General features: G+C 38.8%; 1 protein-coding gene across 2 annotated transcripts in view; it reads right to left on the bottom strand.

The window, feature by feature from the left end:
* The window catches only part of CRIM1 (cysteine rich transmembrane BMP regulator 1), a 125,626-nt gene that overhangs the window by 19,842 nt on the left and 78,377 nt on the right, over nt 1–27,407 (bottom strand). For both annotated transcript variants that reach the window (XM_083732220.1, XM_083732221.1), the window contains 4 exons: nt 24,882–25,003; nt 18,105–18,287; nt 16,989–17,186; nt 9,103–9,231 (listed from right to left, as the gene is read on the bottom strand). In XM_083732220.1, coding sequence (XP_083588346.1) covers nt 9,103–9,231; nt 16,989–17,186; nt 18,105–18,287; nt 24,882–25,003 — 632 coding nt within the window. The remainder of the gene's footprint in view (nt 1–9,102; nt 9,232–16,988; nt 17,187–18,104; nt 18,288–24,881; nt 25,004–27,407) is intronic.

Here is a 27,407-nt window from a genome sequence, read left to right as displayed (position 1 = left end):
GGCAAGTTTCAGAAATTTTAACAGAAGGAGTTAGGCAGCCAGTATAACCACAATAGGGTGATGTCCTGGTATCATGTTATATGTATGAAAAAGAACCTTCACAGGTAAGTACCAATGGTAACTTTTCTCTTGTGTATCATGACATCATGTGGGTCATACCCAAGCTGACCCATGTAGGGTTGGACATTAATAAAAGGCTGGCTACCTATTAGGGACAGCGTGTTGTAGGACACACTTCTCCAAAGCTGTCTCAGCTGCAGCAAAGAAGTCCACCTTATTTTATTTATTAGATATATATACCACCCTTCATCCAAAGATTTCCGGGCGGTTCACAATGTATAGTGCTTGATACATGCATTGGGGTTAGCCCAAGCGGCTGCAGTACGGTACAGGAGCATTTAAAGAGAATGCTGCCCCTCTTTCGGGGATCCTTAAGAGACCAGAGATGGATGGAAGCGAATTCCAGCTGTAGAACGTTGCAGCACCCAGCAGCCCAATGTTATGGACCACCACCTATCTCAGTACTTTAGAATATGACCTCCCACTGGTGGCAGGGTTGTGTCAGAACTGATTTTTTTTTTTTTTTTTTTTGTATTTGAACTGAGAGGAGGAAGAGAACATGCTCTGGAATTGCTGTTGCCCTCTACTCGGAGTTGTTGCCTATCCCAGAAGGGGTGAGAGGACCAGACATATTTTCCTCTGAATGGACAAAAGGACTGAGGCAGTTGGTATGGGTGGTAGAACCAATGAAAAGGATAGCGATATTCTATTTTCTTGGCCAAATGCATAGACTTCGTCTTGTATTTAGACTATACCACGTCTGTGCAAATAAACAAGAAAAATGTTGAGGGAAAGGAAAAGTGGTAGGTGGCTAGACCAAGGGAGAAACAAGAACTCAGATTAACCACCAAGGAGACAGACTTTATTGAAAAGAAGCTACACAGACCCAAAAGGTTGAACACACTCATACCTACTCCAGAAAATTAGAGACAAAAAAGCTTATTCAAATTGAACAGATATTCCTTCAACCACTAGGGGGAGCTCACATGATATGTACAAGCAAACAGATGCAAACAGTTTTGAGTGACTAATAATGTACTACTGAAAACTTTTACCTTACTTTTTAATAGTATCGTAAACAATACACAAGTATTTTACAGCTACTAAGGTTTCAATCCTAGGTCCACTACCTTGGAGCAAGCCCCACTGAATACAAGAGGTCTTACTTTTGAGTAAACAGTATTGCACTGTAAGGCATAAAGAAGCGATCCACAATATAAGGAAATGCGAGGCAAAGGCAACAGAAAAGGAAGTCAAGAGGTGAAAATGAATGGATAATAAAAATTGGATGTACCTGAGAATAGATGAAACAATGGATCAAACCATTATGCCAAAATAAAATACTGAGAAACTTTCTTAATAGGGTAGTAACTGCATAGTTCAAAAGGATTCTAAACGTCAATGTTGTTAATCTAATGCAGTAGAGTACAGTAAGGATACACTCTGATCTCCTGAATAGAAGAACTAATTTTCTGAATGAGATCAGTGATAATTCAGCACCAGTCAGATGCCACTGAGTTAACAACCCTCTTTTTCCAGAGTATGGTAATCAGAGGTACAAGACATCTGAAAATGAAAATGCCATTTTTAACTGTCATTATAGTCGTTGATTGATGATTTTTATAATCCTTTTTTTAAAGAAGATACATAAGCTTATGTCCATCACCATATCTTATGGCAATGAATTCAATAAGGCCAATGATATATTGCATCAAAAATACGGTAAGTATCTTGAAAAGTAAGCATAGTAACAGCATGTATGATATATAATCCATTAATACAGATGTCACAAAGAAAACAGTGTGGCTTTTCCAAAGTACTATGCAACACCTGACATGCAAAAACTTCCAACAACATTAATGGCAAATTATGTCCCAATAACATTAAAGTCAAATTAAGATCCTTCAGACCACTTCTTCCAAATACAGCTTATAACTATGTGTGGATATCTTGCAAGTTAGTGTAAATTCACATATATTCATAATACAGCATTATTACGCATTACAGCAGAGGCAAAATCTCCTTCCCAAATTGCTCTTGGTAATTTGGATGTGTGGTAATAAAAAATATTTTTACCAAATACATAATGTGGGATTAGCCATTTGTGCCTGCACACAGATTCTTCATACACAATGAAAATCCTGGACCACTTACTTCAAAGACTGTCTATTGAAGCTTGGGACCCAAGAGAAAGAGGAGGCTTCCTTCAACTCCACAGGCAGCTAGTGGCCTCCATTGCTTTTGGAAACCAAGAAAGTGATGGAAAAAAGTTTCACGTTCCACCTAGCCTGGAGGAAATGGAATGGGTCTTTTCAAGTGCTCAGGCAAGACAAGGAAAAGTCATTCAAAACTCAGCAATGAGATTTAGGAATGTAAGAACAGTATCCTGTGTTTTTCGTTGGTTGCAACTGCACTGCCATATTCCTAGTGTATTTCTGGAGCACTTATATATATAAAAAATAAGTCAATGATCTGAGAGAAACATACTCAATTCTCCTCATGTTTTGGACAGCATCTGCTGAATCAAATAAGTTCTTGGTCAGAATTGTTTTCCCAAAATGGTGCTAGTTTTCAGACTTTGAGAAACATCTATGAGGTATCCCCTTCCTCTTTTTAGATGGGTATTTTTATTATAGAGGGCACTTTGTTAACTGACTTCTGATGCATTACATAGTTTTTGCCGGTTTTAAAACTACAGTGTTTTATATTTGCATAGTTTATTGTTACTGGGTTGGATCCAAAGAAAAGTCTACAGAAGGCGACTCCTTAAAATATATTATAATTTAGTATAAGTCATAATTATAAATATTTAAAATAAATAAATAATTACTTTCCTGCCCCCTCCTTTTCCTGGCAACTCACTGAAAAGTCTGTTCAAAAGGCGGGGGCGGGGGCGCACTTCTGTGGCTGAAGAAGTGGGCCGCAGCATGGGAAGTTAAAGGGAATCCCCCAGATTGGGCAGAGGCAAATTCCACAAGTGAACTGCTCACACTATTCAGTAGGACCCTCCAACCTGCAGGAGCAGTTTTTCACAGGCTTGCCTGGGGGAGAAGAGGAATGGTAAAATCAGCACCAGGCAGCCCCCTTCTGTGGGCTTTTCCGGATCTACCCCATTATATTTTATGCCAACTGCTTTAGGACTGCATAGCTTCTCCATTGCTTTAGGCCTGAATTGGATATTTCATCCTAGGCCAAAATGCCAGGTATAAATCAAGTAACTTATTTTTTCTATTTTGCCTCATTTTTTATTTGACTTTCTTCTGGTTAAATCCTTTTACCAAATTCTATCTCCCCTCCTTTCTTCTTGATCTTTCCTATTCTTTTTCAAAAGATGGCCAGGCAAAACAGTAAAGAAAGAGAATTCCACACTTAGTGGAAACTAATACAACTTGACTAAAAGCTGATGAATACAAATAGCAACCCACTTATTGGATATTATTTATGAAAGCAAGCAGAACTTTGAGCTGCTTGTTCTTAAAGCTCACCCAGCAAGAGATGCTGCTTTTCTTATTCCCATTTCCTTCCCTTTTACCACACATGTAAAAGGGAAGCCCAACTTGTATGTTGTACCATGTTACTTGGGGACAAAAAAAAATAGTACGTACAAACTCAGTTCAGAGGGAACAGGCACATGCTGCTGCTACACTGTTAAAGCTCAGTAGGTCTTAGCCTAATAACTGTTTGTTAAGGGAGATAACCTGGAAACTCCCGTGTAAACCATTCTAAACTTCTCAGAGTGTGCAATATAAAGAAGCAAGCAAACAAGCAAACAAATAGGCAAGGTTTTGCAACAACCTGAATATGTTATCTTCAGTTTGTGCTCTCAGCAAAGTGCCACCTACTACTACCTCAGAAGGCCTATCAAAAGTTGAAACAACACCTCCTCTTTGGGAACTTAAAATCCAAAACCCCATTGCATATGAATTTGTGAAAGCTGACAACCTGATAGTCAATTCAAATGTACAGAAGAAACACGAGAACACTGCAAGTTCACAGATATGTTAGTTTTTAGAATTTTCAAACTATGGTTTGTATGAAAATATTGGTAAGACAGAAAATGATGGTTAACTTGTGTTGTACAAAATAGTAATGAGTAGCTACAGCAATAACCACATGTGATTTTAAAAGATAAGCTGTGAACATGTATAGAAAACCAGCTTATTATATCCTAAAGTGTACCTTGTTTACTATACGTTCACAACCATAAGGTGAATCACAGAATCATCATAGAATTGTGGAGTTGGAAGGGGCCTTGCAATGCAGAAATCTCAATGAAAGCATACATGATAGGTGTTCCAGCTAGCATTCTTACATTGTGGCACCCAGAACTGGACACAGGACTCCCAAAGTGGTCTGACCAAGGCAGAATAAAGCAGTACTGTTACTTCCCTTGATTTGGACACAATTGTTATGTTGATGCAGCCTAGTACAAATTGTGTATAAAAATGTTGAACAACAAGGGGCTCAGGACAGAACCCTGCGGCACTCTACTTGTCACTTTTTTACAGGGTGGCAGGGAACCATTAGTAGTCTTTAGGTTTGGTCAGTCAACCAGCTACAAATCCACCTAACAGTTACCTCACCCAGCCAACATTTTATCACCTTCTCCACAAGAATATCACGGGGAACTTTGTCAAAAGCCTTACTGATATCAAGATACATTATGTCCACAGCATTCTCCTGATCCAACAAGCTTGTAACTATCAAAAAACCAAACCAAACCAAACCAAACCAAACCAAATGAGATTCATCTGGCATGACTTGTTTTCGAGAAACTCATGCTGGGGTAATCACAGCCTCCTTTTCTAAGTGCTCACAATTGACTATTTAATTATCTGTTCTGGGACCTTTCCTCATATCAACGTCAAGCTGATCGGTCAGTAGACACCTGGGTCTTCTCCCCCGGCTTTTTGAAAATGGGGTCAACATTTGCAGACCTCCAATCCACAGGGACCTCAGCAGTTCTCCAACAATTCTCAATGATTACAGACAAAAGGCTCTGAGATTACATCCATAAGCTCCTTTTGAGTATCCCTGTGTGCAGCTCACCAGGCCCTGGAGATTTGAATTCATTTAAAGTAGCTACATGTTCCCTCATCACTCTCTTTTCCTATCTTGGTCTGCACCTCCTTCCTTGTATCAATTATTCTGTTATCACCAAGTGGGGCACTGTTTTCCTTTTGCATGACGACAGAGGCAAAGTAGGTGTTGAGCAGTTCCACCTTCTCTCTGTCACCCAATAGCACTTATCCATATTCTCCACACAGAGGACCTACCACTTGTTTGTTCTTCCTCTTGCTTTGAACATGTCCGAAGAAACAGTTTTTATTATTTTTAGCCTCTCTTGTAAGTTGGCTACTTGTGCATACTCCTCTTTTGTGATTTCTCATTTATTTCATTTCTTAAAGATGCCCTTAACATCTCAGCTCATCCTTACAGCCACACTGGTTTCTTTAGGTGCCTCTCATCATTTTTTCTTGTTGGAATTGCCTGCATTTGTGCCTTCAATATTTCACCTTCAATGAGAAACTCCCATTCACCTTGAACTCCTTTTTTCTTTGAGTATTTCTGACCATGGGATCTCACCCAGTAGCTTCTTAAGCTTTCTGAAATCAGCAGTCTTAAAGTCCAGAGTGCATGTCCAACTACATTCAGCTTTCCCTTGCCTCTGTATAATGAAACCCAAGAGAACACAATCACTTCCTCCCAAGGTTCCCATGTACTTTCACTTCATTGATCAGTTCCTTCCTGTTGGTGAGGATAGTGTCCAAGAGAGATGACCCCCTTGTTACTTCTTCCACCTTCTGGGAAATGAAATTGTCAGCAAGGCAACTGAGAAACTTGTTGGGCTTTACATTCTTGGCAAAGTTTGCATTCCAACAGATATTGGGTTAATTGACGTCTCCCATGATTCGTATATCTCTCGTTTCTGAATGCTTGGTAATCTGCTCTATCAAGGCACACCCAAGTCTTTTTTTTTATAATATTTTTTATTAGTTTTATAAAGTACAGAAAAAAGAATAAAGAACGTGTTATAAAAGCCAAAAAGAAAAGTTACAAATTTTTCTTACCCATTTTTCCAAATCTGTTGGACTTCCCCTGAGGCACACCCAAGTCTTCAGTCTGCCTTGGAGCTCTATAGCAGACGCCCCCATTAAGGTCACTGTTGTTTCCCTCTCCTACAATTTTTACCCATAAACTCTCAATCTGTCTTCCATGTTCCAAGTCACAGATCTCTTCACAAGTGTACACATCCTTTACATATAATGCTTCTCCTCACTTCCAGCAAGGGAACCAACTTGCACTTGGGGAAGACTAACATGGGATAGGTGTTGCGGGTCACTGCAGCAGCTCCTTCACTGTCCATGTCTCTTGGGGCCCAACTGATGCATTAATTCCCATTTACTGGTGGCAGCAGGGACAACAAACCCTACTGAAACCAAAGGTATGGAGAAGTAGTGCTTCAGGGAGCTCCACACTCAGGACTGATTTTTCATTTGGTGGAGGTAAAAATGCAGATCATGTTCAACTAGATCAACTCTATAATGTTAGAACTGACATACATCACAGTATATTTTGCTAACCATTATTAATTGTTTAAAAGAAATGCATTATATGGTAGAAATGCTAATGAATATTTCCTCCCCCAGCTTGTATATATTTATTTCTAAAGGTTTTTTGAGAATCGCAGATTAAGTATTCAGCTACCATAAGCAAACTGTAGTTCGAATAGCAACTTAACAAAGAAAAAATTGCTAGCCTGTGATTTCTTGCCTTTTATCATCACTGTTTATAAGTACAAATAAAACAAAACAAATTAAAGAGGTGGAGGAAACAACAGGACAACTAGTCATGGTGCCAGGCAAGTGGCCAAGAAGTAGAATTTCTGGGTCTGGGGGGGCCCCAGAGAAGCAGGGATACTAAGGATGGGGAAAACAGGATTGCTCAAGAAGAAGAAAAGCTCCCTGGTTTTTGGCAAACTCTTAAGAGCAGGAGTGGATATCATGCAGGTCACACTGAACCCACTGTGGGTTCCAATCTGTCCCATGAGGCCATTCCCCTCATTCATCAGCTGATTGGCAGTGGGACTGAACAGCCTTTACCAAAGGTGTCATGGGCTTTGAAGACACTCGAACTCAGGACGGAAGGGAGAAACGTGCTAAGAGGAAGGCACACTTGGCAAATCCACACCGTGATCGACTCCCGCCCGGAAACCAATGTCCCCACTGTAGAAGGACGTGTGGATCCAGAATTGGCCTCCACAGTCACTTACGGACTCATTGTTAAAACCGTGTTTATAGAAGACAATCTTACTTGGCTACGAGTGATCGCCAAAGAAGAAGAAGAAGAAGAAGATGGCAGTGGGAGCATGCCCTGCGCCAGAAGTTGCAAGCAGTTTCCCTTCTGTAAACAACCCTATGCTGCTCCTTGAACTGCTGGTGCTTAAAACCTTTAAACCTCTGGAAGTTTAAAGAACAGTGCAGGACTATTTAAAACCTCTTTCACAAACTTCCCTACATTCCTCTTCAAAACTCTAAAAACTAGCTGGTTTTCTGAAATTCAAAGAGTAGCACAGGACTGTTTGCAACACTGCCCAGCTGTGCATTTACATTCAGAACACTCAGGGCTTTAAAGTGCAGCATCTCCTGATGTCATAGGGACATCTGTGAAATTGGATATGGATAAGGATCTGGTCCACCAGTGAGAAATGGTTCACCATCCCCTGGACTGACCAGACAGAAGAGAGGGGCAATCGAAAAGAACAGCAAATTGCCTTCCCTGTAGTTTGAAGCCTCTAAATGGCAGTTTGTCAAAAGCACTGTCAGGGTTGGAAAGAAGGAAAATGCAGGACTAAACTCCTAAGTGCAATTATATTTAAACTTGTCTATAATTATAGCTATAGATCTGTCTATGTTTTAGCTTTTGTTTATTTCAATCTGCGTAAGTGCTATCACAAATCAGCTCTCATTGATCATTCTTAACCCCTTGAAAATGCACTGCTGATAAAGTTACAGCTTATGGCTAATACAATCATTGTCAAAATCCACTCAAAACTGACCTTTTCCATGAAGTTTGGCACATCCCCTTAGTTCCCATGATGCATTAGAACTCAACGTTAAGCTTTCTTTAAATATGTCCAACTAAAACAACCACATAATGCTTCCCTGTTAACCACTCCCCTCAGTTCTCTTTATTAGGACTTGACCCCAAACATCAAATTTGCAATCCCACCAATAAACACTCCTTAGAGCACATGTCTGAAATCCAGCATTGTGTGAGTTGACTTCTGCTTGTGTATGGAGACCACTGGGTGTCAAGTTTGTGGCTTCACACATTCAGGTCTAAGGTGGAATATATCTTCCCGCACCCCAAAACCATCTCAGAAGAAAGCCTGCTTGAGAGGAGTTAATCAAGATTCTAGTAAACCCAGACATTCATGAGGGACAGGGCTATCAATGGGCTGTTCTGCCTCCATGGCTGGAGGGAATATCCTTCTGAATACCAGTTGCTGGAAATTGCAATAGGGGAGAGTGCTTTTGACTCCCTTGGGGTGAACAGGTAGCTAGCTATATGTAATGTGTGAATAGCGCTCTCTCCCATCTCCCCATTTTCATGGGCACAGAAATGCTAACTAAACTGTTTTACATCAGTAAATCAGGATCACAAACACCTTTTAAAAATGGTGGATGACCATTCAAATGCTCCCAAACTGTTTATAGAGCCATACTGACCTTTATCTGCAGGGTCCAAAAATATGACTGACAAAATTAATATCATTCATATATATATATATATATATATATATATATATATATATATATATGGAAATTCATTTCTGTTGAATAGATTTTTTAAAAGGGTATTCTCCCACCATAAGTTTATTTATTTATATATATTTTGGAAAAGAGAACATGGTATATTGTGCATGAGATAGTATTGAAGACGGAAAAAAGAATGCAAAGTTGCCAAGAATGTTTTGAAAATGATTTTGGTCAACATAGGCTCTTCAGAATCACAATTCAGCATCAACTGTATACTTACTAGTTTTGCACTGGCAGATGCGACAACCATTTTGGTCTACTCTGAAGTCATAAATACAATCCATCTCAGTTAATGTGCAATTCACCAGAGGATAACACGTGGGTGGACCTATTGTGATGTATGTTGGCTCTAATGGAAAGAAAGGAATAATTTATTTTAAAATATGCACATGATCAGATCTAAGAGTCATTAATGGAAATGCTTATTCAAATGTGTTAAAATTTGGACATTGTCGGCTCTAGCCAACTAGAAAAACTTGACTACATTTGTAGCAGAACAGCATTTAATTGCTCAGATCCCATTAGCTATCTGCTTTGAAATCTGAAACTGAGATTTGTTACAATTGCTCTGCCTCCCCCAGTTTCCTGCCACTAACAGGATCTGACTTTATCTTTGCCATAATTTTGCTCAAGGTGCTAACTGTTGCTTTGTGCAGCACACATGGTATGGCTAGGGACTAAAACCATTGTCTGCAGTGGAGAGCCTACCATATTTGTTCAGTGACTCGTAGTTTCAGCCTGCAACCAAACATATCCCAAAGCTAAGACCCGTCTCATCAGAATCCATCTTTCAGTAAACTTAAACAAAATAATTAATTTCACATATTATGCAAATGAGCTTGTGGCAATCACAGCTTGCTCAACTCCTTTAAAAGATTAACTGGAACTTAATGTGTTGGATCCAATGTTTACTTAAAGCATACAACGATAAAACTCAACATCCATAAATTTGAACCACATGCCTGTATTTCAACTTTCTGTGGGTTGTTAATTACATTGAAGAGTATGCACACTAGACAGTACATACCCAAATGTTATATTCATTGATGGATGTATGGTGTGCTAAGCTTGCCTAGTAGGCAAAGAAATGCAGTCTTGTTTTGCCGCCACAAATACTCTACACATACAGAAGTTCATTGGAACCAGACCATTATTCTTAATTTCAAATGAGTTTTCTAATTCATATGATAAATTTCCAGACCATCAGACACAGAAATGTACCTATTTTATATTGCATAGTATTTGCAAGATATTTTAGTGGCCATTTCTCACTATTTTTGTGAATACATAAAATACACCATGTGAACACACAATACAGATATGCTTTGTCAAGTTTGAAAGACATATGTATAAACATTTCACCATGTTCTTTAAAACACACATGACTGAGGTCTCAAACTGGCCTTTTTTTAACACCATTAAATTCATACATTCTATGTGCATAATTTCCTATGAATGCAATGAAAAAATGCTGCCAAGGATTTGTCAGTAATAAGAAAACAGATGATTTTCGAGAGAAATTCAGAACGCCTTACATATTTGTCAGGAAACTGCCATCAGCTCAAAGGTGAGAGGCGGAAGGGCAGTTGGGTTACAGGGAGGCTCCAAAGATCGTGAGAAGCAGCACTTCCTTTGCGGAGGAGGGAAGCCACGCCTCCAGTGGGGAAGGGATGCAGGGCTCGGAGGATGCAAGGGAGAGCCACAGCACCGAGCATGAACAAAGTGGGGGAGGGGGAGGAAGGTCCCCCTTTGCCCATACCCTCCCTGCGCAGTCGGTTTACGCGCAGAGAGGGGAGGCGTAGGAAGGGGGTCAAGAGACTACTCTGCTGGGGAAAGTTTAAGGACCGCCCACTCCCAGATTCTGCTAGCGACTGAGCAGACATGGAAAAGAGTTGATCTGCATTGTGAACGTTTTGGACAGATAATAAAGCCTTGGAAAGATCAACGGGGAGTCTTGCCTGTTTGCTCTCGAGCAACCACACCGGCACTCATAACAATATTTAAAGAACAAAACAAAAATATAAGTTATTGGTATTTGGAATCCTCAGATTCTGCAAAGACCAATGCCAGTGCCAAAACAGATTTGGTTCATTGAACTGATAAATGCTGCAAGCAATTTAGATGAGCTTGAGAATTCTATTAGATCTACCACAGAGGCATAACAAAGTGAAGCCAGCAAAGGCAGTTATTAGTGAAACCATTATCACTCAGAAAGGCTCTCATGTTTTGCTGTGCACTGTGCAATTATTGTAAAAGAAAACCACTGAAATGGTGCAAATATCTTATTTCTAATGTCACAGTAGTCCCAATAGATTTTAAATGAGTTTGAAATTTCATTTTGTTAGGCACAACATAAGTAGACTGACTCCACAAAGAAAATGTATAGTCCAGACAGCCATGATCAAGTGTGCTAAATCATTATTTTGTATTTGTGATTTCAGATATAATGCTAAGCTGAGAAGAGCTAACATTTTTAAAACCTTCATTTATGTAAACAAATTATTGCAAAATTGGATTATAATACATGTTAGAAAAAGCTAGATGCTAGCAAAACAGCTCCCTGTACATCTGAATGAAGTTTTGAAACTTTAGGTAGGAAAAAAAATCAAATTATTAACCGGGCCTGGGGGGGGGGTCAATGTGCTTCTTAACTAGCAGGTGCTATGCCACATGTTCAATCACAATGTTTGATAAGGAAATCCTTCAGAAAACTTGACGAACAATCCTACCAGAATATGCATAGCTTACTATATACCTAAGACAAAGGTTTTATTATTCATAAAATTATTCATGGCATGCAGCTAGATATCCTTTTCCAAAAGGATATAAGATGAGCCTGCTGGATCATAACACTAGAATTCATGAACATCAGATGGAACGGAACGTTGGACAATTGAAAACATACTTCTTCATGCAGCACATAGTTATAACCACCAACATGGATGGGTTGAAAAGAGAATTAAACAAATTCATGTTAGATAAAGCTATAAATGACTACTAGTCATGATGGCTATGCTGTACCCAAAGGAGTGTTCTTGTGGGTTTCCCACAAGGATGGGTGGCCACAGTGAGAACAGGATGCAGCCATTGGCCAGACCCAACAGGCTCTTATTATGCCCTATTGAAATTTTAACATGGTGTTCATGAAATATTGAAATATTTATTTCAGTCTTTGTTGGATGCTGAGAAGAGACCTGATATACATTTACATTGCTGTGCTGTTATTCTCAATTACTTCTTTCAACCCTTGAAAACGACAATTGTTTATGTTTTGCATATTCCTGAAGGATAGCTGTTTTTTCTTGAATAATGTGTTAGAAGTTCTGTAATGCCTGGCAGAAACAACTGCTGGTAGTTGTTCATATGTGGATTTTTTTTAATATATATACTGCAGCTACTCCCATACAGATTCCAATTCTATACATCATTTTTTTTTTCTCAGAACAAGCTTATCAATAACTAACTTTTCCTATCCACAAAGGTAAACCCCAAGATAGAGTAATTTTATATGGATGCCTGAGTTTCAATAAGCTGCAAAAGAGGACAAAAAAAATAATTTCAGTCCCCTCCCTCCCCACCCCAAAAAAATGCAGTTACAAAAAAAGGAGGGGGAAATCAGCTCTTTTCACTTCACTGAACAAGACTCAACAAATAAAGCTAGTTCAGCTACTGCCAGGCTTCTAGCTATTTGAATAGACAAACAGTTAAGCTTGAAAAAGCACACATGGTCATGTGACCTAGGTTAGCCTTTCATTGCTGCCCTTGATAAACTGCAGAAGAAAGACTGAGTGCACAGATGACGAGACAATGGATGGGAAAATAACATTCCGTCTCTGTATATTTTAGATGTGACTCTAAACTGTAGAAAGATTTTTTTAAAAAGGGATGGAAATGGTAAAGAAGGCTGCTGTTGATATTACTGATTACAATTATATTTAAAGATAAATGTAATTGCAACAGACAGCCATTAATTCATAGGAATTTCTGTGGAATAACACTGTGGTATTTAACAAACCATATACACCAGCATTCAGAAAGTCTATCGAGAAAATAACATTGACAGACTAAAGTTTAACGCTGAACTAGCTAAATAATGTTGACAGGTTTACAATGGGTGTTACAGTGGGTGTCACAATAAACACCCAATGTGATGCCATTTTAACAAGGGAATCCACCAACCCAGCTGCATATATGTCTGTAACCACTGGGCAATTTTATTTTTTAGTTCATGAAGAATGCTCAATATAAAGTTCCAGCTCTATTTTCAGTGTTTCCCTGGTATAACTGTCTACTCTAAACAGTTTGTCTACAGATCACCAAATTCATGATATCATTATAGCTGAAATTGTGCAAGGTCTCCAAACAGTTACAAAATATTTGGTAACGACAATACGACATGCTACATTAATATTGCCTGCGAAGTCTAGGTTTCACATTACTGTACTGCAATCTCTTGGTCAGAAGATGTGGAACCCTGCCCTTAAAAACCAACTCGATCCTCTTACTGTGTGATCACTAAATCGCAGAGAACACAGGAGGCTTTTCTCCGCTGGTCCTACAAGAACTACACTAGTGACCTGGCAACTTTATTTGTAGGTCCCTGTGTGTACTAAGTACTTACAGAAAAAATGAAGGCAGCAGTAGAAAGAGCCTTACTGAAGGATAAGTCAGTTACTGAGGTGTCATGAGTCGGAGAAGAGTTGGGACAGCTAACTACTAGAAAATACTCAACTTCTCTTTAAATGCCTTCTGTATTCAGATTCCTTACATCATGAAACACAATGCAAATACATGTTTTCGTTTTCTTTATGAACATGAGCTGTATTACCTACAACTACTAAATAATTTCTCTGCTGAGTACTTTCCATTTATGAGTCCTCTCCTTTCAAGTTTAGAAGAAAGTGTTTAAAAGTTTCAAAATGCAAGGTGCATATTAGAATTACCTCAAATAATCTGTCCACATCATCTAGATCATGTTGTGTCACAGTGAGAGAGACGGCATTAAGAAGGTGGCACCTCTAATTAGTGGCTTTTCAAAAACGTCTACTCTCCTTACCATAGACTTTAGTTAAAACAATCTCATAATTCAATATACTCTGTCTTCTATAATAAGGTCTGCTTGGTTAATTAATTTTTACCTGCCTACAGTGCCCAATGATTGCTTATTAGGGCACTGAGGATCAATAAGGTTTTGGTAGTCTATAAAAATTTTGAAATTGCTAAATGATCGGCATATATGCTTTGCATTATAAAACATTCATGAATATCCAAAAGAATTCAGATTTGGCAATGAATTGTAAAAATAAAAAAACAAAACATGCAGGAAAAGATTTAGCAGACAATACAGCGGTACCTCTAGTTATGAACTTAATTTGTTCCAGAGGTCTGTTCTTAACCTGAAACTGTTCTTAACTAGAGGCATGCTTTCGCTAATGGGGCCTCTTGCTGCTGCTGTGCCATCGGCACACAATTTCTGTTCTCATCCTGGAGCAAAGTTCTCAACTTGAGGTAACTCTTCCAGGTTAGCGGAGTTTGTAACCTGAAGCCTTTGTAACCTGAGCCGTTTGTAATTTGAGGTACCACTGAACTTAGGTGAACAATTTCTAAGATCTACTCATGCTGTCTGCCAAAAGATAGGAAGGGTAGAATGGCCACCCCATTCCAGAACATGATAGTCCATCAATATAAACCAAAAATCTTTAAGTGTTATGGTCCTCAAAGGAGCTGGACTTATTGTGGACCCCTTGTGTTAAATTCATATGACAGAGCAGGCAATAGAAAGTTAGTTCAATTTCTTGGATCTTAACTCCCACACACAGTGTTTTGCTCATAGAATGGAGCTTCCTTACATCTTCCTTCCTAGCTCAATTACTTTCCCCCACTGCCCCTGAACAACCCCTGTTTGGGGCCTTCCTTATATGCACGTGGAAGCTTCTCCTCTTATGCCCGGCATCTTTCTATCTAAGCCACAGAGGCAAATGATTCATTAAAATGCCTATATTATAGTTTATTAAAATGTTATAAAGATATGCTCAAGTGCACAAAAGTGTGCAGCTGCAAGGTTAACTGATTAATCAAACATAACAGTCTGTTTTGCCCCTGACAAACCTGTTCCTTAATTAACTTTTTAAACTTCCATGTTCTTTGTGGAACATTGTCTGTCTTCCAAAAAAAGTTAAATGCTGCCTCCTGAGCTGCATAATATGCGTTTACTTAAGCTTCCTGGAAAAACATTCATATCATTCCAAGGGTGACTAAATGTTTTCCATCCTCATAGCTAGCATTCCAGACAGCTTTTCTTTTCCCCGAGTTCATTACATGAAAAATACCAGTTCCAAGTTCAGTGCTAGAGAATTTCCTTCCTGGTGCCCAAATTCCTAATGCAGAAACAACAAAGTCGTTTTAAGGCTGCATTGCTTGGTTTGGTCCTTTAATTAAAACTTTACAGAAGAAATATAAGCAAAGAATTCACAAAGGAGGTGATATTCTACAGCAACAATAGAGGCAAAGGAAGAAACATGAAAATTCTCCCAACAGATCAGACATGAGTATGGACAAGCCTGGAACAGAGTTGCATTCATTTCTCTTTTCTCTTTTTTCAACATATCTGCACCTTCTCAGCTTTTTATATGAAGGGCAACACAGATTCACCAACTTCACAAGATGCATATCAGTTCAGGAATATTTTCCCAAAACAATGTCTAAACCACTGGACTCCCATAGCTATGTATGGTACAAGCATTGTGTGTCCTTTTTCAGAAAAAGGTCCCAAGACTGATCATATGAAAGATCATGACAAACTGCCACAAGTGAGAGTGCTCTTCACCATGGAATCCAGGTTCCAAAATAAATATATAAATAAATTTCACCTGAGGTATCTAGCCAAAGGCCTGGCTCTCTGTGAAATCAATGTCACCGTGGGCATCAAAAAAGGAAAGTCAATCAGGAGTGTGGCTTGTTGCTAACCTATCACAAATTTGGCCTCTTAGAATTCTGAACAGCTGCAGAGCTAGTGCTCTGAAAGTATCTAAAACCACAAAAACCCTAAAAATTCGGGGGGGGGGAGAGCATTTTTTTGGTTCTCATGTTCTTATTTTCAGAAGCCTACATTTTTTAAATGTATTTTATAGTGGGGAGCCTGAAATAAAATTCATTTCTTTCAGAAACAATGAAGCCAATTCAGTCTTGTTGCAAATCCCTTAGATCTATGATCCAAAGCTAATAATATTAGTGATAGTACTGAACAGGAAACAGGATTTGTTTTTTGAGAGAAATACTTTCCAATGTTTCAGAAAATGGAACATCTTCAGATACTTGGCACCTTCTCATTTTTTCACTCCTAATCAACAGTACTCAAACAACTACTAAGTTGCAATGGGAAGTACATTCATGAAAATGTTCACCGTCCCCCACTATGAAATTCAGGCCCTTTTCATGGCATTTGTATTCCTGCAAGAAAGTGTGCAAAGCTGCCAGGAAAGCTTGGGAAGAATTACAGAAAGAATCACCCAGTTACCTGGGCAACAGAAATGTATCCTCCCTCTCCCTCTCCCTCTCTCTCTCTCCAATTCAGAGTGAGGGCAATGGGAGGGCTTTGTTTGCTTTCACTACTATTATCACATAGTCAAACCTGATCTGATGGTATTCAGAAGAGGGGTGCATAACAGAAGGAAAAACAAACATGCCCCCCTTGTCAGGGCAAGGCAGGCAATGTACCCTCATTGGAAACCAGCTGAATTTCAATGGCTGACTGCAAAGCAGTAGGGATGGGGACCTGAATCTGAATCTAGAGCAGAGCACAAAACATTGGTGGGCAACGAAACTACCAGCAAATATGATGAAGCAGTGAAAATTTCTGACCGATAAAGATGTGTTTCTTCTTCCTCCTATGCAGAGTGTGGGAAATGGGAAGGCTTCGTATGCCCTCAGGAAAGTCGGCACCTAGTTGCTCTGATGTTCACTACATAATCTGTGCCTGGCTGAGGTCACATACTACAGTAGTTCCTCTGAATATTAACAGTAACTCTAGCACCGCCTTGAAAATTAACACTAGAAAAGTTTTTATGTCAATTCTTAAAATGGTATTTTGCATTCTCCATGCCTTACCTTCACACATTGGACAGCATTCCCCAGGCACTTTTACGGGATTCAAGCAGCTCTGTCCACAGGCTGTGGCAACACAGTGAGATTCTCCATTGATACATTGGCAGAAAGTGCAGTCATCTTCCCTCCAGCGGTCACCGTGTGCTTGAATCTGGCCATTAGCGTAACACCCAGCAGGATTACTAACGGGAGAAATGGAATCTAAAAAAAACAACCCCAAACCACATCAAAATGGTTCAATTTATTTGTAGTGTTTAATACATATGTTTTATTGATAATATAGCATTTTGAACACTCTGAGAGAATATCAACACAGGATTAAAAATAATTTATTACAAGACCACATTGATATTCATTACAACAGCAAGGGTGCACAGCTTTAAAAGTGTCAAAAATGTAAATTATCTTTCCCAAATGTTATCAACAGTGAGTTATATTTTTACAGAACTTTATGAATTGGACTGTCTTTTAATAAGGAAAACTGACAGAAATACTACATTTGCAGAAGATATATAAGCACTAGAGACAATTCAGATTATTTATAAAACTCTTGGGGTATCAAGGAAGTGAATAGCATCCTGAGCAGCCGTCCCAATTTCAAGGTTCTTTTGCCAGGAATTATGAGCTATCGCTTCAACACATTAAATAATACTAAAATCTATGACGACTTACAACTTGTGCAGGGGTTAGCTTCCAGGGACTACATGTAAAGCTGAAATCATGTATAGCTAAAACAAGCCCAGAACCACACCCGTGTGACCATCCCAACCTTCCTGAAGCCAGTGTGCTGAGTGGGCCTTGCCCCCGGTGTAAAGTGGAGTTTTAAACTCTCTGGTTTGCTTACTGGGCTCTAGAGGTTTCACAAGATCTCAGATGGTCCTGTGAGATCTCATGAGACCTTCCCAGCACTCAGTAAGCAAGCCTGGGAGCTTTCAAGCTCTTCCCCTTGCATGCATTTAATTTGTGCAATCGCAGTTGGCTGGCCACCAAACATGTAAAGCTGTCATTGCTGAAGTTAAATGCATCCAAGTTGTGAGTCGACTGTACTCTTAAATCAAATTCAAATAGCACCAGAGTAATAATAATAATAATAATAATAATAATAATAATAATAATTACCTTCACATACTGGACAGCATTCTCCTTCTGGTACATAGTATCTGTCACAATGTAGCTCACCACACTGTGCCGAGAAACAAATAGACACACCACCTTGGCATCGACAAAACCGGCAGGCATCCATTCGAAACATATCTCCATCATAATATTCCACACTATTAAATATACAAGCTGGCTTCACTTCTGAAAATAGCAACAATAACAACAAAATAACTTTTCATGAAGGTGCTTGGATATAAAAAGCATAGTGACTTAACTCATGAAATTCTCAGATATATGATTATCTACTCCTTGGTAAAAAAAATAAATCTGGATTTTTGTTTCTGAAATGTTTCACGGTTTACTTAATATATACCAGGCTGAAAGTGCCTCAGCTGAAATTGCTCCTACTTGTGAAAGCTGGGGAACATGATTTTTGCTAATCCTACCTTTACCTACTGTAGTCCTCCATGATACATCCTATTTTGTTCTGGAGGGTCCCCTAACATTCAGGAACGCTTTTCAGGAGGGACTTAAGCTTGGAAGGTATTTTTTTCTGGATGGCAGCTGCATATTCTAGGGCATGTTCTACATCTACAATTATAAAAAAGAATGATAGTGACAGAAGAACTACTGGTGTACTCCAGCTACTCCACCCATCTATCAAGGAAAGAGCCACTTATTTTGAACTTAGCCTCAGCTTCATCACACCTGGGCTAGGCCTTTTCAAAAAGTTGAAAGACATTCAGGGTGCAGAAAAAAAAAGTTCTATATACAGCCTCTTTACTGTGAGGCCGTAGGGTGATATTTAACTCTCTTGTTTTAGTTCTGCTACCAGAGTTTGCTGGTGAACACCCAGCCCATGTTTTGTTTTGTTCAATGAAATATGACTGTTGCTGTTCATTTTACATTTTATTTCAATAAAAATGTATTTTTTGAAAAATGCTCATGACTATGCTGGTTTCACAGATATAAATTTTGGATAATTTTCCTTCATTGGATCAAAGGTCATGGCAAGCCCCCACATTGCACAGAATCATTTGGCAGCACTCCTGCCCTTTTATCTGAGCCCAATTTATATGCCAAAATCCATTCTACCTTTATGTACTACAAATACTCACTTATGCCAGGAAAAAGGCTCTGTTGAAACAGATTGCTAATTATTGGTTGATAATTAACTACCCTAATTTTTATTTTATTTTTTATCAATTATCCTGGAAACATTCATATTCAAGAGTGGCACATGAAAATGAATTATTTTACCGATTCATCTCATGGATAAATTGCCTAAGAATTTTTAAATATTGTCTATTCTTAATGGAAGCTAACATACCACAGCAGCTTCAGGCCAAATTAGATGCAACATAAAACACCTGTTTTAATGTTGCATGTATACCTTTAAAACTGCAAATAGCAGCACCAGGGCCCCCAATCAGGAAGTGAGGGAGGAGCCTTTTCCTGTGCCTGCACTGTAGCCCTGACCAAAAAAATGCCCTTTTGAATTTATTTACATTGGGAAGGCAGCTCCCACTTAGCCCAACAGGAAATTCCCTCTTAATGAAAATTTGTTGTGACTCTGACCCAGAGGAAGCATTAAGCTCTCCCTCCCTGTTGTGGTCCAATCCTAATTGGGGGATTCAATGACTGCTATTTACGGTTTAAAAAGGGCACATGGACATTAAACAACATTAAACCACAGAATGTGTAGTGACATAGACGTCTCCAATTCAAGGTGGCTTTGGGCTAGCAACACACTCTTTCAGCCTTAGTTTCTTTACTGTCAATAAAGGGAAAAATAACATGGATCGATCTCATAGAGTTGTTGCAAGTACTTCTGTGATAATGTATACCTAGCACTTTCAAGACACTAAGGTGGAATCTACTCACATATTAAAAACATTCTGAAAATGCTTTTTTAAAAGCGTTTTTAAAAATATGCTGAATTTTCCATTAGGCTCACCATTGCCATCTATTGTCACATTGTATATTGCACTTAAACCATTTTATTTGCAGCTGTATAGCTGAGTCCTAAGATTCTGTATGAGTAAATGAAGCTTTCTCATTAAGGAGTCAGACCATTGGTCTAACTTGGCACTTACACCGACTGGCAATGGCTCTCTAGATTTCAGACTAGTATTGAACCTAGCATTTTCTGCATGCAAATCATGCAGTCTATCACTCTGATTACATTACAAACAAACCACAACCCCTATTCACTCGGTTAACAGAAAGGTAGCAGATATATAGCTAAATGTTATGGGTACTGGGGTGTGACAAATAGTCCTTTGTCTCACAGCCTATCAATTTAGAATGCCTCAAAATGCATAATCTTAATGAATTCAGAAGAGTCAATGTTTGCAGTGAAACATCAGTGCACCTTCTTACAACTTCTACACTACACTGCTGCCTGTGCCCCTTTCTGCTCAAGCAAACCCCAGATGTACCTGGAGCTTAGGAACTGTAGGTGGATCAAAGCAGTCCAAGCATCTCAGGGTCAGGAGTTACATACCTATGTTGTCTGGCAATTCTGTCTGTCCACTGGACCATCTTGGCTTTCATATATGCCTGTGGTTTCTTATGGTTTAGCTATCTGTATTGACACTGAAGGGAGTTATTTCAGTGCAATGAACAGAAACAGAAAATATTTGATGGTACACTATTGGATTAATTAACAGAAACTGCACTACATCTGGAAAGTTACTGGAACTCAGAGAATGTTTTCAAAAGGCGATTAAGGTCTGTTAAGAGCAAGATCATCTTACTCCAACCGTTTTAGAAGTCAGAACACATTAGGAAAACAAAACAATTGCAGACATTTCTTTGCAGACAATTTCTACAGGTGACTGCAGCGTCTTTTGATTGCTATGAACCCTGGATGACACTTTTGTATTTAATTCAGAAGATTATCAGCAGGAAGTTCTTTTTCCTTCACTAAGCCATGTAGCACACTCGTGGGATATCTGTTGCTTAAATGTCCTACCTAACCTATCTTAAATCTGCTTTTGTGGCTATGATAATTAGTAGCTGCTAAATTCCACATAAATAATGTGTTTTATTCTGTAACACTATAGGAAGTTACCTCATACCAACTCAGACCACTGGTCCATCTAGCTCTTTATGGTCTACACTGACAGGCAGTGACTCGCCAAAGTTTCAGGCAGGAGTCCCTACCTGCGGATTGAAGGAGGGACCTTTTGTATGCAAAACAGATGCTCTACCACTTAGCTACAGTCCTTCCAATTATGAATTTTATTTTACCTGATGCTACACTGCCAGCCCAAGTAGTCATCATAATACTGTAATTACCGTCAGACAACTTCTTTTGTCTTTTCAAAACAGGTACCACCACCACTGGGTGAAAGCCCACATTCCCTCTTGGGTAATTTGTTCAGAGCTGCATGCTAGTGCTGGAGAGGGCCAGAACCAAAAGTGAGTGAGTGAGCTAGAACCTCCCACACAATTTCTTTCAAAACCATCACCATCCCTCATTCTTTTTCTCAAGATCACCACCATCACTCCTTCTCCTAAGATCATATCCACCTTTCCCACAAGGATTGGATCACATTGCCATCTCCTGCTCTAGCCTGGCTGCATTGATGCCATCACTGAACAGCAGCAGCCAGTCCATATAAACTTGGGAGACTTTCAGGATTGCTTTCTAGATCAGAAAACATGATTACAGGTAAACCTGAGACCAGAAATCAAGCCCTACTTTGCCCTCATCTACTCTTCCCCTCACAGTGTTTCCTTCTCTGCCAGAAAACACTAGGAAAAAAATCTAGAATTGCAAAGCACCTAGGTCTCCTACAGAGTATGCTCACTTCATTCTCTTTATCATTATTTGGAGCATTGATTTCCCTCTGACCCAGGGGTGTGTGTGTATGTGTGAAGTTTCAGGAACCACCACTATGAGGTACTCAGCTTGCTTCCCCATCTCTGGCTCTTCTATATGAAAAGATTGTTGAGGATGCTTCAGGAGCCATTACTTCAAGGCTGCCGGTGAAGCACACTTTTTCCACTGGTAACCAGTGGGGAAAACTTTTTCCATTGGTAACTGGTGGGGGCAAGGAGTAGGCATAGGATGGAAGGGAATGTGAATGGGCTGTATCTTACCAGAAGCCAGTAGATCTAAATTTAAATAAAGAACCTCTGTTATATTTATAACTTTATGACTTTGGGTATAGAACCCCTAAAGGATACTGATTTTTAAACACATATTTGCACAGTAACATTCATCAAAGAGTGGTACATAGCATGAACAGAAATTTCAGGAACAGAGAGAAAGAAAGAAGAAAATAATAATCCTTAACTGAGTTTGCCTTTTAAAGGCATAACTTCACTGTTTTTAGATCTATAGCCCAGTAGCATACTATACATTTATTAGTTTGAGTTGTTATTTGTATAGTAAACATTATTTCAGCAGTGGTGCTTTTTGTAACATAATTCTTACAATGAGAGTTATTATTCTATTATATCATTTTGTTTGTGATCTTTGATGTGTTTTTATATCAAGCAAACAAAAGATGCTTCACTAGAATATCTGCATCTTGCCTGGTACTTAGGAAAAATATATTAATGTTTACTTGGTTTACATGTTATAATTACACAGCATCTCAAGGAGTAATTAAAATAGCATGTGCCCCTTTGATATTTTCGTTCAAAATGAACTCAAAGATATGAAATGTAACAATATAAAGAGAGATGGCAGAAAACCTCAAAAATTCTAGAGATTATAGGCCTGTTCACCCTTAACGCTAAGTCAAATCCTGGCTAAGCATGAACGAGCAAGCATGTGGGCTCTCACAGCAAAAATTATGGCAGCTTTGCTCTCCCTTGATCCTGCTGCTACTGCCCTAAGCCATGGTTTAGCTTAGCATTACGTACATCTAAATCTGGGTTTGTATCAATATATATTGCCCAATGTATCATTGAAGATTTTACTTGCTCATCCTTTGTCTCCTAATCCAATAATATCTTATACATTTTAGACAGCACTTTAACATTACATTCCAACAGATCTCTCTCCAATTGTGATATTTGTTTCCCAAACCCTCATTTTGTATCTTTCTTAAATACTTCATTCAAATGGTTTTAGTTTGTTTTAAACTGATTTGCTTTTGCTCTTGCCATCTGTCCCAGATTTAATTAAGTTTAAACTACTATTTAATTAATCTAATACTGGGATGCACAGACTCTGAATATTTATAGTAGTTTTGTTGATACTTATTGTTTATTATTGATATTTTGGGAACTAATGGGTCAGGGATAGCTAAACTGTGCCCCTCCAGAAGTTGCTGGACTATAAGTCTCATCATCCCTGACAACTGGGCATGCTAGCTGAAGCTGATGAGAGCTGGAATTTAAAAACATTTGGAGGGTCATAGGTTAGGAATCCCAGTAGAAAATAATGCATAACAGGTAATGCTGACATTTAGCAGTAAATCTCAGTAGTTAACTAGTAGCCCAATGCTTTCCTAATTTTGTGACCCAGGATCCAGAGAGTTATCTGGCTATCTCTGAGCATTCACTGGGGCTTTTCAGACCTGATACAGGGCATGAGCTACAGGTAAAGCCTTGCCGTCAATACAAATTCCATGTGCCTGGCCCATTCACTTGCTACATTAGCATAGAGGCATCACAGCCTGCCTGGCCATCAATCAGAATAGAATAAACAAAAATAGCTTGCTTTCAGATTTCCCTAATGAGTATTTGAAAAACCATGTCACTGCAGATATGCTTTGGAAGATTTGTATTTATTTTCCACTTTATTTCAATTTTTCACGTTATGTGTAAATAACATGAAATTATAACTTTCTAATAATAATAATAATAATAATAATAATAATAATAATAATAATGCTGCATACCACTATTAATTAACTGTGCCCCCCCTCGTTAGCCAGTGATGTGGCTTAATTTGTAGTTTAGCAGTTTAACTTGAAGGATACAATTCTTCAATAATCTATTTACACAGAGGTGTAAAGAGGGCTGGGTTCACCCCTTGAAACATGCCTCCCCCTCCATCTACTGAGTTGCCTATGATGGCACCTGCAGCAGACTTTAAAAAAAATAAACATGAACTGCACATAACAGCAGGAGAAAAGGCTTGCCAGGAAGATGGCTGCAAAGTGCTCAGGCACCAAGAAGGGGTGCTCTTTCCTGAGTGGTTTGCAATCATCACCAGGACTCGGAAAACATTGTAGCAGATCTGAGTGCTCCTTTCCACTTTCTAAACGCAGTAAGCACAACATCTTATTTAAGACAGCCTTCTGTTAGCACAATAAATAGGAACATGGTATACCTTTACCGAGAGATAAAACTCTGTAATGATTTTGATCCAAAATTGGGACAAAATCTTGGAGGCAGCAGTTCCTGACCTCTTTTGGGATGAAGGGTAGGTATAAATCCAATGAAATAAATATTTGCACGACTTCTAGCACATGGCTAAAACCTGTCTTTCAAGGTCATCGTCAAAGGTTCTGGTAGCGTGTTCAAGAGGTTCTAAATTAATCTATGGCTATGGACTATTTAAAATGGCTTTCGTATTGTTGTATTATATGCTTCTTTTTTCCTGAAAAATAATTAATTCATAGAAGTACCCTATCATACCCAGTATTAACAGACCCCTACTAAATAAGGTTAAGTTTTAATACCCTACAAGTTTTTAGTAGGAATATTGTCCTATGTAAACTTATATATAGTTTCTACTTGTGCCCCATATTGGGCAACATATATAAATTAGCCATAAACCAAACTTCTCAAAATGTTCAGTCCAAATACACTGAGAACGTAACATACCATTGACACATTCAAAGACATCACAGCACTTGCCAGGTGTTCCGTCTCCACGTGACACTATTTGGGGGATGTAGCCTGCCTCGCATTTTGGAACACCACATAAACCAGAGAGACATTCGCACCTGAAACCGAAGCATTGAAAGCTCCATAAATAAGTGAGGCAACATATGAGGGAGGGAAAGCACAAACATGGGGGGAAACAGCTGGTGATAGCAAGTTGGTTTTCTGCTGTTACATAATAAAAGACAACATGACTATTTAAAACACAACACAGTAAACAAAATTTAACAATTGTTCCAATGGACAATGCTTGGCTTTGATCAGAAGACTGGTGTTCCAAATCTTACATACATCCCAAGCAGTGGTAGGCCTGTTGAAAAGTCACTAATTCCTTAGTTCTTGATCATAAAAACCATATATCTCACAGGGTTTTTGGGAGAATCATCAAAATAACGAAGGAGCATTCTATGCCACGAAACTGCTTAAATATTGCTGCAGTACTAACACTATCTCTAGCAACTCATTCTCTTAACTCTGTGATGTGATATTTAATTTGAAATGGCATGGAAATGTAACATAAGGTGACATGAGTAATTAGGATCTGTATAAATTTTTCAGAAGCCCAAGGACAGTGTTGCAAACTCAACCATCAACATTTAAAGTTTACTTATACAAGTCATTTCAGCCTCATTCACGGAAAGTGAACAACATCCCACCCCAGACATTTTCTGGTCATTAGCTTTTCAAACACATTTGGATAATAAACCTTAAACTGTCCAAACAATCCAAAACTCTAATCTCCCTACAATGAGTACTTAGGAGGTTTCTGAGATACACAAAAGATACTCCTCTTTAAAGAGGAGATGGCACTGAAGACATTTGCAAATTATTTTTTAAATCATGAATGCTAATCCCTGAAATATCCATCCAGAGAAGAGTTGAAGTGAGAAACGAAGAATATGGAATCATCCTTTAAGAATAAAACATCATATACTTATATATTCGATAGGGGTAACCAATGTGGGACCCTACCCCCCATCCCTGATCACTATCTTTGCTGGTTGGGGCTGATGGGAGCTGAAGCCTAACAACATCTGAAGGGAACCATATTAAGTACGCGCATACTGAAAATTGCTGAAAATATATGTGGGGTAGAGGGGGACTGTTTGAAAAATGTCAGCACAGGGGAAGAGAATTTAACTATGGCAGCAGATTCTCCCCCTCCCTCATTTAGTAGTAAAACACCCTTTTACCACCTAAATCAATCAGTATTGCCTCCAATAAGACAGGGGCTTTTAACTGCTTGGGCAACTCCCAAGCAATGCAGAAAAACTAGCTTGTGTGCATCCCTGACACTCAGCATCCCAACTTACCCCTGTATACTATAATCTTATTAAGGTCCTGACCAATTCAGGGTCAGAAGAAAGGTGCTCGCTCTATTCCTAATTAATCTATAACCCCCTCTCCCAAACAGTTTAAAGTATCCGGTATTGAGATTAAGATAGGGTTGAGAAATCTGCGCCATGAGGCCCAAACTCTTCCCACACAGCATAGGATGGCATCTCTAACCACACTGTCATGTTTAAGATTATTATTTGCATTTGCTAGTTGCTTTATACAAGAGAAATATCACATAGCGAGTTTATTTTTATTTATAAAAATATGTATATAAAGCAGCAACTGTTTTGCACAGAAATTCCATTCCTTGCCCATGTGCACATTGGTGGAGTGTGCATAAGCCCGCTCCACCTTGTTCTGTCCTCTTCTGGGTCAAAAAGGACCTATGCTTTGGCAGCCAAACATCAACGGGACGCGCACAAAATGGTCACTGCCTGTATTGCTATATTATAAAAAATATCAGAGTGGTTTACAATAGAAGCTCTTGAAAATCCCTCACTGGTTTTTCAGCAGTCAGAGACTACAAATCTCCAATAGTTTTGAGGGAAACAATGGTCACCCATCCCTTCATATAGTCTCTCTCACAATATGCTCATACTGAAGAAAATTAGCATTTTTTTAAAAAAAGAGAGAGATTAGTTAGTAAAGTCAAATGTGGAGAGGGTGGCAAATCAGATTTCATTACTCAATGTTGTATTATCTGGAATGTTTATTGCTTTATTTGTTCTATGTTTTATTGGTTGCTAATCAACAAGGGTGAATTTGTATTTGGGCTTAGAAGATCAAATCACTAAGTATACAGGAACATTCTACAGAATAATATTTTGTATTTATTATTAACTTACAGAACACATGAAAATAATATTTATGAATGTCTTACATTTCTGCCCCACCTTCATGGCTATTATTATTACAGTTCCCTATTCAGGCAATGAGCAGATCTAGAATTGCTTAGCTTTAGCAAGGTGTTGGTCTCCTGTGCCTTCAGACCATAATATAGTTAGATTTAAGAAAATAAAAAATTTGAAAAGCTCTCCACAAGTCCTGTGAGTAATTTTTAATTCTTTCAGTGCCAGCTTTTGTCAGGTTATGTGTGACCTCTGTAGTACAGTGGAGCTATTTTGATGA

Source organism: Podarcis gaigeae (assembly GCF_964106915.1).
Source record: "Podarcis gaigeae genome assembly, chromosome: 3".
Taxonomy (NCBI): Eukaryota; Metazoa; Chordata; class Lepidosauria; order Squamata; family Lacertidae; genus Podarcis; species Podarcis gaigeae.
The sequence above is the reverse complement of the archived record's forward strand: the minus strand, read 5'-3'. Positions and strand labels throughout refer to the sequence as shown.